This window comes from Vigna radiata, chromosome 3, assembly GCF_000741045.1.
Source record: "Vigna radiata var. radiata cultivar VC1973A chromosome 3, Vradiata_ver6, whole genome shotgun sequence".
In the NCBI taxonomy this organism is placed as follows: domain Eukaryota; kingdom Viridiplantae; phylum Streptophyta; class Magnoliopsida; order Fabales; family Fabaceae; genus Vigna; species Vigna radiata.
The window spans coordinates 4,673,736-4,692,017 of NC_028353.1; the positions used below are offsets into that span (position 1 = coordinate 4,673,736).

Below are 18,282 nucleotides of genomic sequence, written 5' to 3' on the forward strand. Positions count from 1 at the left end.
GTGTACGATTTGATTGATGTGACAGATTTTTAAAATTAGTTTAATTGGTAAAAATTGAATATTACCAAAATACCCCTAGTTATTAAAGTAATATAAAATATTATTTTTGAATGTTATATTTAAATGTATAAATGTTATTAAAGAGAGGAAATTAATTAATAATAATTAAGAGTAATTTTTAAATATTATAAAAATTATAAAAGAGTAAAAAGACATTATTTTTAAATGTAATATTGGTTTGTAATTGAAAATATTTGATAAGGTGGATCCAGATACGTCAAGTCTGGATCCGGATACGTTTGCAAATGAAAATATTTGAGAAGCTGGATCCGGATACGCAAATCTTGTATCCGGATAAGCCTCCTTTGTAAGTCTTTCACTGTGGTGGAACCGGATACCCTCTTATTCGAACTGGATAACGTGCTTCTTCACCTCTTCATTCTTCCTCATGTGCCTCCACTCCGTCATCATCATGAACACCGTGCACGACTGTCTTCCTCCTCCCGTGCATCAACTTCGTTCTTGGTCCTCCCATGCACGCGACAGTCTTCCTCCTCCCGTGCATCATCAACACAGTCCTTTCGTTGGAATTTAATTTTTCGTACAGGGGCACATGAGTCATTTTATACTAAATCAGCGCATATCCTCTCAAATTAGTGAGATGGGTTCAACAGTGATATTATGCAAATCAGCTGATTCTTTTCTTTGCAAATCAGCGTAAATCAACGCAAAAGAACAAACCCCATCTCGCAAATTCATCTTCTCATATCGTCGTGAACAGTTTTTTCTCTTCAAAGGAACAGAGTGTTAATGATGGCTTTGATAACATGGATTTTAAATCTAATTCAATTTTACAAAGTCAGCTTGTAAGGTGAGATTTGCATCCATTTATATATTATATTAATTAGCTTTATCTCTAGTCGATATTAGACTTCTAACAACATAAGAAAGAACTAACACAAAAAATATCATCTTTGACAAGAAAAAAAAATTTGGAATAAATGAACTAATATTTTCTTTTGAAAATATAGATTTGAGTTGAATAGATAAAAAATTAAAATTATTAAATTATTCTTAAGTAATATAAGATGATATTTATACGAGTTACATTTATTTTATAAAATTTATTATAAATACCGAAATTAAAAAAAATATATAATAAATAAATAATACAATAATTAATATATTTTTTTTTACACAGTGAAAATTATATGTTTAAATATTAATTTTTTTTGCTATATAATTTAGTCATATGGCTATTAATTTGTGTTTTAATAGTAAAAAATGTGTAAAAATTTATATACTGTAATATTAGGGTATATAAATTAAGGTGTAAAAATAAGAATAGTAAAAAAGATTGTAGTGGAAAATTATGGACGTAGGAGTGATACTTTTTGGGATGATGGACGGTGCAGCGGGGACCCATGGTTCAGTTTTCTTGAGCCCTCACAATGACTACGCAGTGACAGAGTATCACGGACGGTCCTATCAACTTGCATCGGAAAAAGAGAACCTCAAACACTGTCCCACACTACATTACATCGTAGACTACTGTATTATTGACCCCACAACACACATGCACCCTTTTCTCTTTCTTTCTGTACAAATCTTTCTCTGACCTCTCTGTTACAACAGTCTCTCGCATGCTAAAACTGTACTCTCACTCTAATTATGGCTTAATCATTCACTACCAACTAAAGCCTCTTATAAAGGTAAGTAACTTTTCTCATTTTAACCTTCATTTCTCCCATGTCACGTGCACAACAACACAATCATTTTCATACGTATTATTAATAACACTATTTAGCTACCAGAGAGTCAACCTTTGTATATAAAAGTATTGTTCACTTTTACCAAAGGAGGTAAACTGGCAGCTTTAAACCTTTCGGTTTTTCTTTTTAAGGAGATTGTGCTTAAATATATGTTACCACACATGCTTTAATTAGATTAATTATATTTTTCATGTTTTTCGCTTTTTATTTATTTCACTTTATCTTCGCAAGGAATGTTATACATCATTCTTTTTATTTGCTATGCCTATAATGCAGAGGAAATGCAACTCACTCTCTCCAACAGATGAATACACACATTCTTCTACGAATGTGCATGAGGTTGTATCTCTGTTCTGAGAAAGTTCTGGTCTGTTTTGTGTACTGTGGCTGAAAGAGTGTGGAATTATGTGGTGGCCCATTCAAATTTATGACCGTGTCACTTTCAGAATGCCAGTAAATGAGTTATTAAGCAAGAGGGTACGCGTAAAACCAAAGACAGTAAACAGCAAGTGAAAGGAGAGAGAGGAAGGGAGGGTGACGTCAGACACAGAGCCGATATATATATATATATATATATATATATATATATATATATATATATATATATATATGTATGTATGTATATATATATATATGTATGTATAACTTTCTTTCAGAGTAAAGATTTTGGGTATGTCATAAGATATGTGTAGCTCACATATTATATGTATAACTTTATCGAATGAAGTATAATTAATAGAAATACTACTAATTAAGAAACATTTTTTTATACAAAACAAGTAGGTAACGTGAGAGAAGAGTATGACAAAAGGAGTTGTAAAGAGAAAACTGATACAAAATATGTATAAACAATAGTATAACACTCTCGTTATATGTATATATATTATTATATCATAATGTCATGGTCTTTGTTATATCGTTCAAATGTTAAAGAAATAAAAAACAAGGGTGCAGACACGAGTTAGAAGCTCTTACACAAGTGTGTGCATATATGTTATATTTTTTGGGGGGTTAAATATATTTTATCCGATTCAAGTTTCGTCTATGGGTTTTTCTTGTCCTTGGGCAGAATAATCACATGAAGCCAACCACTCCCTCTTACAGAATATGGTGGTAACCTCCAAAAAAAACTTATATTATATTTCTTGGCTTTGGCTATTCTATAACATCTCTTGTTTTCTTGCTTGTACTGTCTGAAACCTATGAAAGTTAGCTGTTTGCTTCTACTTTGCTAGAAAGCAAACCACTCCACAATATAGCTTCACTGCTCCCCTTTTACCAATATGCAAATGATACCCAGTGAGCCCTTTTCACTTTCCAGTACTCTCCCAGGGCTTCCCAATGAACAAAACACAAACCCTAACCCTAATCATCCTCCTCCACCCACCAAGAAGAAGAGAAATCTACCAGGAACACCAGGTAATCTAAAACCACTAATTCCTATCAAATAAATTGGTTTTAATTTATTTTTAATTTGGACTTGATTATGCAGATCCAGATGCTGAGGTTATTGCTCTTTCACCGAAAACTCTCATGGCCACGAACCGTTTCATCTGTGAAATATGCAACAAAGGGTTCCAGAGGGACCAGAACCTTCAGCTTCATAGGAGGGGTCACAACCTTCCATGGAAGCTACGACAGAGGTCAAACAAAGAGGTTCGGAAGAAGGTATATATCTGTCCAGAGAAGACATGTGTCCACCACCATGCCTCCAGGGCTCTCGGAGACCTCACCGGAATAAAAAAGCATTATAGCAGAAAACACGGTGAGAAGAAGTGGAAGTGTGAGAAGTGCTCCAAAAAGTACGCAGTTCAATCTGATTGGAAAGCTCACACCAAAACCTGTGGCACCCGAGAGTATAAATGCGACTGTGGCACCCTCTTCTCCAGGTAATTAACTGATTCATGCAACTTCCGAATGAATAGTCGCACGTTGATTTGATTCATATGATTGTGTCGCGTGAAAAATGAAATTTTTTTCATTGTCACAACACGAAGTAGACATAAATTAATTCCCAGTTGCAAAGTCACGCAAAAATCTACCTATGTTCTCGTTTATTAATTAGTAGTATAACTCTATTTTTATGTTTGTATTTACAATCTCTGGTGTGTGCTTTTTTGGGATGTGTAAGGCTTTTTGGTTTGAGATTTAATGAGTGATTATTGTGTAAGTGTATGGTTTAAATGATTACATAATTAATGGGGAATTTCACTGAACTTTTCTCAGGAAGGACAGCTTTATTACTCACAGGGCTTTCTGTGATGCCTTAGCCGAAGAGAGCTCGAGACTTTCCTCAGTTACTACCAGTAGTCTAAATTTCAAGAGCGAAGATGCAAGTGTGATGAATACACAAGCTGGTTTGTCGTCATGTGAATTAATCACTGGTCAGGGAATGCAGAGTGTTCCACACTTTGGTCCACATGGGTTTCGTTTAATGGGAATGGGTGCAGACCAACAAAGACCAAACTTGTCACTGTGGTTGAATCAGGGACATCACATTAATAACCCACTTGATGTTCCATCATCAAGTTCCTCAGGTTTGCCTGAGGTTGTGCAAATGGCACAAGCTAATAATGCCTTGATTGATTCTTCTTCAGTATTCTCAAATTTTAGAATGCCTGCCTCCAATTCAAAGGGAGAAGGTGGAGCTTCAGATTTGGCAACAATTTATTCTGAAAGTCAAAACAAGAATTCAATCTCAGCTTCCCCAATGTCAGCCACTGCCCTTTTGCAGAAGGCAGCACAAATGGGTTCCACCAGAAGCACCAACCCTTCAATTTTCAGTGGCAGTTTTGGAGTGATGAGCTCATCTTCCACCCAAAGTACCAGTCTCAATAATAGAAATGCAAACCAAACCGGTGACCAACTTAACCAAGTCTTTCACAACATGAACCGACAGGAAAATTTCAATGGAACAAGCAGTAGTGCAACTATGTTGGGTAGTTCTTCGAACTTTAGCTCATTGACACATCCATCAAACAGTTTTGATCAGTTTCTGATGCAAAACAATGTGGAACCAACTCAGATAAACCTCCATCCAGGCTCAAACACAGTGGAACATAACTTGACAAGAGATTTTCTTGGCATGAACAGAAATGGAGGTGGACATCCATTTCTACCCGAAGAGCTTGCCAAGTTTGCTTCCTTAGGCTCATCAATGGGTCTGAACCAATTCATTGCAGGCCATCAATGAAGTCCTTTCTGACTATAACTCATATGACATATCTAGTGGTCCCAATTCATGTTGTTGCAGTACAGTGGAAAGTAACAGAAAATTATTGGGAATTGTTGGTGAAGCTTAAGACCAGTTTAGAGCGATTTTGTGATCAGATATGGTTCTGTGTATTGTCAGCGGTTCTGAGGGTAGTAGGGACCCACTGCATGTTTGAGATGAAAGAAGGAACAGCGAGTTCCCCTAGCAGTGCCTGTTCTCTAAGTAGTAGTTGTTGTTGTTGGTTTGTCTTCTGTCTTAACCTTGTTATCGTTTTTGGCTTCTCTCTTCCTCGAGAGAAGCGGAAGATATAAAGTAATGATAAAACAGCTACAAAAATATCAAGAATTCCAAAGTAGCAATGTAGAAAAATGATTAAAAAATACTAGAACTGAATCAGTATTTGTTAGTACAACTATTACTGTTGACCTTCAGTCGAATTTTGGTTCCTGAACAACCCTACATGGGCGTGGGTTAACGAGAAAAACAAAATTATTACTTCCGATTTTACATAACTCATGAGAAGGTTGAACAGCTTGTTCATTGAAATTATTACAACAATGAATAAGTCTAGCCAACTTTACACGTCGGATACGTGATTTTTTATAGTAGTAATCATAATATTATAATGATGATGATTAAGGAAAGTTCACGAGGAAGATGAGCATTTTGACGTTTTTTATTTGGTAGATATATATATCAAGTGCTGCCTAGTAGTAGTTTGAGATAGCCAGAATCTAGATGCCATAGGCTAGCTTTTTCATAGACCCTAGTTATAATGACCAAATCTCTAGCTAGAGGTGAAAGTTTTGTTTGATTTTCGTCAAATAAGTTTACGTATTTATTGAATTAAAGGCTATGTTTCATTGCCACTGTAGCTTTCAGGTCAAACTTCTTAATTTGGTGGCATACTGAATTAAAAGACAGTCTATGTGGTTGCTACTTGCTTCTCTGCATTTATGGAAACTTTGTCGTGTTCTTTTATAATTATTTATTGTAAAAACTAATTAGGAAGGGCGGTTGTGAGATCGAGTTCATTTTATGGTATTTGAAGGCGAGAGATGAATAGTGACATTATTTCATATTTTTATTCGATTATATGCATAAAGATTCGTAGGTGAACATTCTGGTTTACAAAAATATTTTGTTTTAATACAAGATTCGCGTTTAAGTATTGAAATCCATTGTGGATTGTGTTGGAATTGACTCGTGAAAGAGGCGGAATCGATTTTGGAAGAAGTTGGAACTGATTCTATGGAAATGTTATATGTTGGAAATCGATTCTCTTAAGCATGGAATCTGTTATATTTTTTCACTTTTTTGTTTTGTCTTATATGAAGTGGTGGAGGACGTAAGGTGGAGTTTAGTGGCTAAGCGAAGAACGTGTGGCGGTGATCCTATTCGAAAAGGTTAGTTTATCCATCCTCTTTTAAGTTCTAATTGTATAATTATGTCAAAAGTTAAAAATACTTTATAAGAAAATATTTATTTTTTATTTTAATTAATATTAAGAGAATGTATTTTTAAAAACTTTTTTTTACAGCTTTTTTATAATAGTTTATTTGACAGTTTTTTATTGATCCGTTTCAAATATACGAACCAATAAAATAGTGACACATGATTTTTGTCAAAAATCATAAAAAAAAAATTTGTTAAAATATCATTATTAGATGAAAGATGATATCATTTTGGTGGTCTAACCACATGTCAATTATTGATGATGCTTAGAATTTTAATTAATAATTTTCTAAGATTTTATTTATTAAAAAAATTTATAAAATAATTCTAATTCATTTAAATATTATTTATATTATTTTTAACATAAAAAGTAATTTAATAATCTTACTTTTCTATCTATTAAAACTTATTTTGAATTTGTTACATCAATTAAATCACTCACAAAATTCCATAAACATTATTTTCAAATTCCCTCACTTTTACCTCCAAATTTTGTTAAAAAAAAAAAACAACACAAATTTTACTTTCAAATTCACTTATATATCCATCAATTATCTCCCTCAAATTATTCTTTACAAAAGAACACATACAAATTGTTTTCTTTTGCATGAGTTTAGTATTCAAAGATAATAGCAAGCATTGATTTGGAATCTAATTTGTATTCTTCCGTAAAGATTAAAAAGTGATGGGAAGAGCAAAATTGCAGCATTCATGCTCTTATGCAATATTGCTTGAACAAGGAGATTCGAGAGTGAAATAGGTGATTTTACATAAATAACCTTGCTTTATTTTCAGTAATATCATATGTCAAAGAGTGTTATTTTTAATAAGAAACTTATAAGAGGATGCAAATGATCTTGAAAGATGAATGTTTGTCATTGTTGACCGTCGAGATATAACTATTGACGTCAAATTACCATCCTTAATGAGAGATACAATCTAATTCTTGGAATTCCTTCATCTCAATACATTGGAGTGCAAATTTCTAAGTTATTAACAAGCATAGACATTTCAAATGACAACTTCTTCAGACAATGATATAACTTCTTTTATTCACATTCATTCCATACAAGACGTATTATGAGAATGTCGACATAATATCGTTAGAATAAGTTACAAACTTATATAAATGAATGAGGTTCACTTTGATTGATCATAGATCATATTCTATGTATTTTTTAATATTTGTCATATTTTAAATTGACTTTACTAATTGTATGATAAAAATATCTTTAATTATTTTGAGTTTTAATATTGAAAATCAAAACATTTAGTTATACAAACATATTGTATTATTTATTTATTTCATTTAATAATTTTTAAAAAAATCTTATTCATTAAAAATATCGAAAATAATTCTATATCATTTTATTACTTTTAACATCAAGAATAATTAGGTAATTTCATGTTTCAATTTATTAAAACTTTTTTAATCTATTACATATGATCAAATCTCTCACCAACTTTATTTTTAAATTTACACTTTCACCTTCAAATCTCTTTAAAAAGAAATAACACAAACTTCATCTTTAAATCCATCCAAATTTCTTCACTCTATTTCTCTCGAATCAATCTTTAAAAAAAAAAAAAAACTACCTAAATGTGCCTAGACCAGTTCAGATGTTTGGAAACCATCCACACGCACTTAACCCATGTATGTAAAAAAAAAAAAAAATCCCAGAATAACTATTAGTACTGTTTTCTGTTAGGTTTTCGACTATAAAATAGAAGAAGACAAATTTTATTCTATATTTCAGTATCAACCATATTATAAGGTTTTAATTTAGTGAAAATTTACAATAGAATGAAAAACCTTTGCGAATGAATGAATGAATGAATATATATATATATATATATATATATATATATATTTGTTAACTTAGACTAATTTAAAGAAGGTTGGTCCTAGACAATTACTGTCTTTTCAAAGATGAAAAATTCCTCTTTTAACAAAATAAAATAGGCTTTTATTTTTATTATTCCCTGATGAAGGTGTCATTTGGTGTTCTACAATCTATAAAAAGTAAACAATTTTTACAGACACTTCTCTGTATGCCTATGTCATTTGTCATTTGATTGCACTAGATTAATTGTTTTTCTTTTTTCCTGATGAATACTACCAACAAGAAAATATATCTTATTTTATTATAGTTTAATGGTTATTAAAAGGTTTAAAACAGCTAAAAATAATTTAAATTATTTTTTTAAAAAATTTGAAATTCCAAAAAATATTAATGAATTACTTTCTATAAATTTTATAATCATTTTTTAATAATCAGTTTTATTTAAAATTGTTTTATAACCATACTGAAAAAATTAATAATTAATTGTATTATATAATAATTTAAAAAATTAATATTCTAATATATTATATAATAACTATTCATATGTTAATATCTTTAACCACAAATAATTTTCTCTAAAGACAATTCTTAAAAAAACAATCACATATATATGATTTCACAAAATAATATTATATCGGTCTATTAAATCTAAAAGCATGACAACATATAAATCAAATTAATATACTAGATTCAAAAATATTACAAAATATAGGATAATGATATTTAGACAACATTTTTTTGACAATATTTAAACATTCATTACGTGTCAATATATGATTGGTCAAAAATTATATCAAATCCTTCTAGTGACGTTAACACTTCTCCATTATCTTCATTAAATGAAATTAAAATCATATTATATTAACATAATTATTTATTTTGGAGTAAAAGTAATAAATGAATTGAAAATTATTTAATAAAATAGCATGTCATGATAAAAAGAGAGGTATTTTGAAATACCTCATTTTCTCTTCTTTTTCCTCTCTTCTTCTCTCTTTGCTAGTCTCGAACCAAGGACTCGTAGCTGAGGGACAATAGCCCAAACCATCAAATCACTTGGGAAACCGGCGATGCTTTAGCAGCAAAATTCAATTTATTAATTAATTTTGATTCTTACATTACTATTCATTTAAACCCTTTTTGAAAGCAATTGTGAAATGCTACAAATGAAAATTTTTGAGAACCATGAAAATAGTATCTCAATATTCTATACAATACTCAAAATTCTATTCAAATACATTTTTAAATTATTTATAAAACCGTTTAATAGAAGTTTGTACGGTAGAAATTGTTTAGTAAAGAAAGAATATGAATTATAAGAACCAGAAATTATGAGAACTATTATTCATATAAATGATTAAATTTTATTTAAAGTATTTGTATTAAAGTTATTAAGTTAACTATTAATTTATTTAATTGTCTTGTAATTAAGTCTAACACAAATATGTTTAAAAAGCTATTTTAATCAAAATTATTTTATGAAATTTTAACTTAAAAACTAATTCAGCTAGTTTAATTAATAAAATATATTTTTTTAAAATTTAAAATTACAATTACATAATAATATATTTTATTTAAAAATATGCATTTTATTTATATAATTATGATTGGTACGTCCCTTTGCATTTATAATATACTGCATTAAGTAGTTATAAGAATCTTTAAGAGAGGACAAAACCTTTTAGAGTTTTTGGTGGCCCAATGTGGTTTTGAATCAATGGTCTGGCCCAATATTTTAAATTGATTGTTCTCTTTAATGCATTTTTTTATTGATACAAAACCACTTTCAGTTGGTTTCTAGAAAAACAAAACTCATAATATTTCCCACTGTAATATTTATTTATACATATGGAGGTTTTTAATAGTTTAATTTAAGAAATTAGTATTTTATTCTCTGTACTGAAAATAAAAGCTTATTTTATATAAATTAAATTCAATATAAGCAATACCTCTAAAAATATAAAATATATTACAGATTTGTGAAAGATAGTTTATATCAATATTATTTTTAATAAGTGATATATTTCTGAACAATGTTGAAATTAATTAAAATATATAAGAGGTTAATTTATAAAAAAGTTATGACTAAAGAAGTATTTAAAAAAAAAAACAACAACTACAGATATTTTCATTCATCATAAATATTGTGATTTATTTATTGTTTATAAAAATCATCTTATCATTAATTTATATTTATACATATATATAAACTTCAAAAATACTTTTGTCAGAGGTATAAGATATATTCTCTTATGTTTTTAATATTATTTGAACAAAATCTTTAAATCTTGCAATATTTATCATTTTTATTATTTTTTATTGTAATTCAAATTTTAATATTGAATTAATAAATGAAAATGAAATATACTACAATATTAATTATTTATAATAAATTTAAAATATATTTGATATATTTTTTTAAGATTTAATTATGATGACATTTATATATTTTAAAATATTTTTTCACCATAAAATGAATTTAAGTAAAATAGATATTTATTCTGAGTAATACATATGTTAAAATACTACTAATATAAATAAATCTTCTTATGTAGATAACAATGGCTATAGTTGAAATTTGTATATTTAAAATTATTTATTTATTTAAAAACTGAAGTTTATGTATTTATTATGAATAATATTAATATAAATAATATAAAATTAAATATTTCTTTTAAAACTATGTTTAATAATGAAAAGTATGACAGGGAGTTTGAAGCTAAACAAAATGATGTGTCACATATTTATTGGTCTCCATTTGACATAAGAAGTTTCTTAAAGAGAAGCGTGTCAATCCACGTGTGAAGCACCCATTGGATAAACCACGTGGCGTGACATGTATGTGTATTTGTAGTTCAAAACTATTATTAAAATTACGAAAAACCCCCTTACCCTGGTTCATGTATTTCATTTTATAGTTTTTAGTTTTAGTTTTAATTACAAAAAATTAAAAATAAAATAACAAGGTGCTTGTGGTGATTCCTGGAACAGTGTCCTCTGTGCGAATGTGAAAAACAAGGAAGGATTTCAAAAACTAAAGAGGAAAGGAAGATCACAATGTTCAATGTTATAGGTTTTTCGTTGTTGACAATGGATTCGGTTGCTTACAGGGGATTGCTCTACACAATCTTCATACTCAATTTCGTTTTGGTCTGCCAACTCATTCTCCTTCACCCTCTCGCTTCGGGTACTCCCTGATCTGTTTTTATGGATTCAAATTTCTTTAGAATTTTTCTCTTGCGCTTTTTTATTTGATGTTCCTTTTTCATTTTTCCCTAGTTCTCCATGAGTTATGTTGTTGCCACAGTTTAAATTTATGTATGATATCAGTTTCTGTATTTAGCACCTGAGTTGTTACTGTTTTTTAGTATATTTTAATGAAAGATTCTTATGGTTTGCAAAAGAAAAAATGTATTTTGCAAGACTGCTATTAACCAAGTTACTCATTTTTTTCAAGATATACCAATTCTAACAATAGACGTTGGCATGGTTATTCCACTGTCAATTATGATTTTAGAACTTTAACTTCATAGGGCTTTTAGTGTAGGGTAGTATCAACATTAGAAACTGAAGTAGATTATTAACAAGTATTTGTTGTGCAGATGAGAAAATTCATCTTTGATGTTTTCAACCCAACAACAGAATCTGATATATCATAAGAAAATAGAGATTGTTAAATAATGTATCTGTGATATTAGATTGAAGTTTTGCAAAGGTTCTATGTTTAAGTTTGATAACAGATTGTGTTGCCTTAACATTCTTTGTTTTGTTGTCGGTTGTGATCAGATGGAAATCCTGAGAATGCTGCTGAGTTGTTTGAGCGGGTATCGCAAAGCGTAAAAGTGAAACACTATACTGAGGCACTTGATGATCTAAATGCTGCAATAGAAGCAGACCCAAACCTTTCAAAAGCATACCTTTTCAGAGCCTCAGTTCTTCGTCAGATATGCAGGTGTGGTTCATTTGCAATCTTAGATACATTTACGTCTTAGATAACATCCCTTGTTAAATACCGCATTAAATAAGCTCATATTATCACGAAGACAGGGTATACTGTAAAAAATGCTGGTTAGTGAAGTATGTTTCCTCGATTATTTTTTGTGCACATTTCAAAGTGGTTTTAAGACTGTTTTATTTATTTAATTTAATGACTTGTTCAAAATTAATTTTATTTTTAATTTTCCACTTTCTTTTTGTTACGAGGGAGGGGGAGTATACCCCAAACCTTCTTATTATCAATCAAGAATTATGAAAAACAGCAGTACTGTACTCCTTTTTCTGCTGCATTCCTTCCTAAAGTTAGCAAAGACATAATAAGGTCCTTCATTTAAACTCTGTTTCTGAAAATGAAGATCATATGACTCTTTCGTCTGTTCTCCCCACCTCCCATCTCTAATCTACCCCTCATCCCAAGTCTCTGAAACTCCTAATTAAGAAGTTATATCATTCAGGTGCTTTTTGGCTAATGTAGATATGAGCAATCCGAGAGGAGCTACAAACAGTTTCTGGAGTTGAAGCCTGGAGATTCAGCTGCAGAAAAGGAGCTCTCTCAACTATTGCAGGCTCAAAGTGCCCTAGAAACAGCTCAGTCCCTCTATGATTTGGGCAACTTCTCAAAATCCTTGGAATTTATTGATAAAGTTGTTCTTGTTTTCTCTCCAGATTGCACTAAGGTAACAGTTTCATTCTCTTTTAGTTTTATAAATATACTTTCTGTTTTTGTTTCTGAGTAGTTACAATATAGTCTTAAAGTGAATGCATAAATAGGCATTGATTTTGTTCTGGCATTTAGTTTGTGGAGCCAAAATGTTAACTCTATGTGCATTATTTTTTGCAGGCTAAGCTTCTTAAAGTGAAGCTGTTAATAGCTGATAAAGACTATGAGGGTGCCATTGCTGAGTCAGGGTTTCTTCTCAAGGAAGATGAAAATAATTTAGAGGCATTGTTGTTACGTGGCCGTGCATATTACTATTTAGCTGATCATGATGTTGCCACGAGGTGTGTCTTGTGGAAATGTTTTTAAACTTGTATGGTATTCTAACTAATATCTTTTTTATATAATCTATCTTATATGTGAGTATATTTTCAGGCATTTTCAAAAAGGTCTTCGCTCAGATCCCGAGCACAGTGAACTGAAAAAAGCATATTTTCGATTGAAAAATCTACTAAAGAAGAGTAAAAGTGTAAGGCCTTGTCTATTGTGGAAATTTCTTTTTACATTGTCTATTTTCCTTTTTTCTTTCTTTTGGGTGTTAAAGAATGGTTGGTTGCCTTTTATTTCTATGTGAAAGGCTGAAGATAATGCGAGTAAGGGTAAACTACGTGTGGCAGTGGAAGAATTCAAAGTTGCTCTTGCTGTAGACCCTGACCATCTTGCGCACAATGTACATCTTCATCTTGGCTTATGTAAAGTGCTAGTCAAGCTTGGCAGAGGAAAAGATGCCTTGGAAAGTTGTAGTGAAGCTCTTAAGATCAATGAGGAACTTGTTGAAGCTCTTGTTCAGGTATGCTATGAAATCCATTGCCCTTTTGCTTTGTTTTTTAATTTTAGCAGTACTTTTTTGCTACAATCTTCTAGCAATCTGTCTCTTCATTTTTTTATTGTTGTGTTGTGTAATGGGACAAGTACGTGATTGCAGTAAGATAACTGTGGTGTACCTTGCTCTTGTAATTTTTTACAGAGAGGAGAAGCTAAGCTCTTAATAGAGGATTGGGAGGGAGCTGTGGATGATATGAGATCAGCTGCTCAAAAATCTCCTCAGGTTTGTTATATACATAGTACTTATATAGCATGTTCAAAATCATTAATAAATTTGAACTTGTTAGGATGACTTTTTGTGAGGAACAGGTGTACAATCTTGAATTGGTTGAAAATGATACAAAAAACATACTAATCCTACTAGTGTTTGATATTGCTGTGATTTGAAAGTTTTAAAGTTTCGACAGTTCTTTGGTCGTGACATCATATGAGATTCACTAATACTGTAATACCTTAATATTTGTGTGCGTTTGTTTAATGATTTGTCTGTAACTTCAGGATATGAGTATCCGTGAAGCAGTAATGAGGGCGGAGAAAGCTTTAAAGATAAGCAAACGTAAGGATCACTACAAGACTTTGGGAATTTCTAAAACTGCTTCTGCTGCTGATATAAAACGTGCCTACAAGAAACTTGCCTTACAATGGCACCCAGATAAGAACGTGGACAAAAGAGAAGAAGCAGAAGCTAAATTCCGAGAAATTGCTGCTGCATATGAGGTGAGGTCTATTATTTTCATCTTTTGGTTACCTTACCTTTCTCCCACAGTATTTAACGGGGACTCACGGATCGTTGTTGAATGGGAAGTGCTAACAACACATTCCTTTTTAACACACGTTTTGATATTAGTGAAATTTAACTGGAATCAATTAAATTTTGTCTTATTCTTAGTTTGGTGAGACTTATACCAAGTTCACCCAACAAGTGTGTTGAAAGGACTGCAATAACTTGTTGTTGCAATTTGTTTTAGGTTCTGAGCGATGAAGACAAACGTGTGAGATATGACAGGGGGGAGGACCTTGAAGAGACGGGAATGGGCGGCGGCGGTGGTTTCAACCCTTTTGGTGGTGGGGGCCAGCAGTTTACCTTTAATTTTGAGGGGGGCTTCCCTGGTGGTGGATTTGGAGGGGGCTTTCCTGGAGGGTTTGAATTTCACTTCTGATTGGAAAAGCCACACCCCATATTTTTTATATTCTGAAGGGACCACAGCAATTTTATTTCACTAATCCCTTTCTAACAGTTGTTGAGATCAATACGTAGGCCATCCCCAGTTACTTGTAAGATATGAAACATGCTTTGGAGAAATTTTTGCTTTATGCAGAAGTGTTGGGTTTGGGGTTGCATGTTAGTTGAGGAGTCATCATGGAATTGCTTCCAAGTTAACACCTTCGCAGTTTTGAGCTACTACTTGAGATCTATTTAATTGCGAACTTCCAGTTATCTAGTAAAATTTAAAATTGATACAAAATTGTTTCAATTTTTCTTTAAATGGACTGAATCAGTTTAAATATTTTAGATCTTTTATTTTTAATTTTTTTATTAAACAGTATAATTTATTAAATTGGATTTTTTTAATTATTTCATTTAATACAAAATTCAAAGGATATTTTAAAATTAAAATATTTAATAATTCAAAAGGCAGTCAATAACAGTATTTAGGTAATATTGAAGTTATTTTTGAATGAAAGTTTTGAAAGATTTTTATAAGTTATTTTTTTTATGAAGATGTTTGAGTTTTGAAAGAATTTTTCTATAAAAAAAATTATTCTCTACAAATTGTTAGATGAAACATTTATGATTTTTAGTAAATTTCAATTAGTGGAAGAAATGGATTAAATAATATGTTCGATTTTTTGTTAATAGGCATAAAATAAACTACTTACGATTGATCTATTTTATCAAATTAACGTTAAAGAAAATCTTAATACAATCCTTTATACTTTTCCATTGTATACAACTAAGATATGTTCACCATCTTCCAAAAAAGTGTGATGACCTTTGAAAGATATAGTTGTTTAAAAGACATAGCAGAATTGTCACCATGATTAAAAGTTACAAACTTTTTTGATTTTGGCTTGTTGGATTGTATGATGAGATAGGAACAAGCAGTCATTTTAACAATGATAAACAGACAGTAGCTCCAAGTCCCAAATTAACTTTTTGAAAGAAAGAACAAATCATTTATATTGAACCCAAAATTTTTTAACATCTTAGCAACAACACCACACAAGATCTGCATCTCCATCATCATCATCATCATCAATCAACCCAAACTTGCTCCAGGGAAAAAAATTGAAAACAGGAACATGAAAAATGAGGCATCCTGCGACTTACATTCAGAAACAAGAAACGGCAATAACTGCAAAAACAAAGGTAACAACTTCAACTGTCTTCCTTTTCAAACTCACCGCACTCGAAGCATCAGCCGACGAGTCCGAAGACCCTGATGGAGAATCAGCTGCCCCTGCTCGGACATTCTTCTCCGGCTTGGTGGGCGCCGGAGCCTCCGCCGGTGCTGCCGCCGGAGCCGCCGAGCCAAAAAGTGCCATAGGAAGAAGCACCTTATCGACCTGATACACCGCGAGCTGGTTATCACTGAATATAGTGTTGGACACTGTTGTGTCAACCACCCCAGTTGTTAGATTGACTTGGTTCCCGGAGGTGGTCACGTTGAGAGGGTACTCTCCGTCGTCGCTGTTCCCGGCTTGTGTGTGTAAAGGGTTGCTGGCGGTTTGGAACTGTGAGATGGAGTAGAGAGTGGGGAGGATGTGGAACTGCACCAACTGCATTTGGTCTTGTGAGTTTATGGAGTTTAGTGTTCCTGCTTTTAGGCTTGAGAATGCATTGTCAGTGGGTGCAAACAAGGTTAGGCCTTGGTTTGAGTTGTTGAGCTGTGAGTTGAGTCTGTCAGCTGTTTGTGTGGCTTTGAGAAGTTTGATGAAGGTTGTGAATTGCCCTGCTTTCTCTAGCACCTGGGTGATGTTAGTGGGTCCTGCTGGTGTCGGTGCTACTTGGGCTGAAATTGTTTGGATGAAGAGAAGAAGGAGGAAATAGAAAAGCTTTGCCATTGGAGTGAGGAAAAAAGCTAAGAAGAAGACTAAGATTTTTGTTACAAGTGGAAGGAAGAGATGGGTGTTGTAATATATACACGAAGGAGAGGGTGCATGGAGATTCCATTTGTAAAAAGGTTAGGTGAAAGGTTGCAATTAGTATAAGGTGGGAAGAGGCCCTCATGCAATGAATTTTCTTTCTAAAAAGCTTGATATTACAGGGAGGGAGAATTGCTTGCTTCCTTTGAATGGTCATTTTATTGGTGATGATTTTTGTTAGAGAAAGTTGTTTTGTTGAAGGGACCACTTGCTAATGGTGTTGTTTAGGTATGTAAATACTTAATAAGGCATTGCTAGATGCTTGTAAGAAAAGCAATGTGCTTTACAGAATTTTTTTGCTTTGTGAAGAAGTGATTATGAGGTGGATGTTAGTTAAGGAGGGTCATTTTGATGTTGTCCCGTTTCCTTTTCTGTGGTGGTTGTCACCATGCAACATGACTTTAAATTCCAGGTAACCGTAACAGTTTCTCACAGTTAATGGTATGAAAACTTTAGTTAGTGATACTTAGCTGCATCTGTTCCTAGTGAAATTTCAATTCATTTGCCATACCCATATAACTAAAAATGTTATCAGTCTATTGCAGTTAGAAGTGGGTTTTCCATTTATACAGTGAAAACGATTCATGGACATTGTTTGCTATGGAAAAAACAAATCAAGTTATGATAGAAGGAAGAGTTTAATATGATATGAGAAGAAAGAAAGAGACAGTAATCATTAATGGCGTCCACGCTTTAAATATAATTACTCTTTGTACTATGCAACCAATTCCTGCATCTCATTAATTCTCTGGATTCGAGGTATTTTGCAGTTGATGTTATTTTTGTGTTGCATACCAAGTATGCTCTGTTTTCGGTGTAAATTGAAACTGTGAAACTATGCACTCTGTTCATTCATTTATCAAGAAATCGAATGAGAATAGTTGAACCTAAATAATTAACCTGAGTAAACTAAAGTTAAATACAACACATAGAAAGTTTAACACACAAGGAAAGTTTTGCTTACCTTTCATTTGGATTAAATATTTTTTGCAAGTTTACCCATTTTTAAGTTTCAGTATCAAGTACCAAGGGATCAGAGTAGTATTCAAGTATATACAACATTTGTTTATTAGCCTTTACAGATATTTAAATGAATACTAAAAGATAAATAAATAAAAATAAAGACAAAAGATAAATTACAAGATATAAAAATAAAATTAGAACATAAAAATATATTAATGTTTTTTTTCATAATGTGTCTTCTTAAGTGAGAAAATATGTGTTTTAAATCAATCTTCTTTAATGTTAGATAATATTTTTCTTAATCTAATTCTAACTATTTTATCTCACTTAACAAATAATCGAAAATTT

The 18,282-nt window shown here is 31.5% G+C and overlaps 3 protein-coding genes across 4 annotated transcripts; 2 read left to right on the top strand and 1 right to left on the bottom strand.

Moving 5' to 3' along the window:
• Positions 1–2,839: 2,839 nt before the first annotated feature.
• Positions 2,840–5,398, top strand: LOC106756842 (zinc finger protein JACKDAW). 2 transcript variants are annotated; one of them, XM_014639445.2, is made up of 3 exons: positions 2,840–3,191; positions 3,271–3,661; positions 3,999–5,398. In XM_014639445.2, exons 1-3 carry the CDS (start codon positions 3,056–3,058, stop codon positions 4,963–4,965), a joined length of 1,494 nt encoding a protein of 497 aa, XP_014494931.1. In that variant the 5' UTR covers positions 2,840–3,055; the 3' UTR covers positions 4,966–5,398. The 2 variants fall into 2 exon arrangements, with proteins under 2 accessions (XP_014494931.1, XP_014494930.1); XM_014639444.2 differs by having other exon boundaries at positions 2,841–3,191; positions 3,265–3,661.
• Positions 5,399–11,216: 5,818 nt separating this feature from the next.
• Positions 11,217–15,285, top strand: LOC106757116 (dnaJ protein P58IPK homolog). The gene is made up of 9 exons (XM_014639704.2): positions 11,217–11,472; positions 12,072–12,237; positions 12,757–12,958; positions 13,123–13,283; positions 13,375–13,468; positions 13,577–13,789; positions 13,967–14,047; positions 14,323–14,541; positions 14,793–15,285. The coding sequence occupies exons 1-9, from the start codon at positions 11,343–11,345 to the stop codon at positions 14,982–14,984; spliced, it is 1,458 nt and encodes a 485-aa protein (XP_014495190.1). The 5' UTR covers positions 11,217–11,342; the 3' UTR covers positions 14,985–15,285.
• Positions 15,286–15,836: 551 nt separating this feature from the next.
• Positions 15,837–16,966, bottom strand: LOC106757182 (fasciclin-like arabinogalactan protein 12). The gene has a single exon (XM_014639797.2). The coding sequence runs from the start codon at positions 16,888–16,890 to the stop codon at positions 16,159–16,161; it is 732 nt and encodes a 243-aa protein (XP_014495283.1). The 5' UTR covers positions 16,891–16,966; the 3' UTR covers positions 15,837–16,158.
• Positions 16,967–18,282: the final 1,316 nt, after the last annotated feature.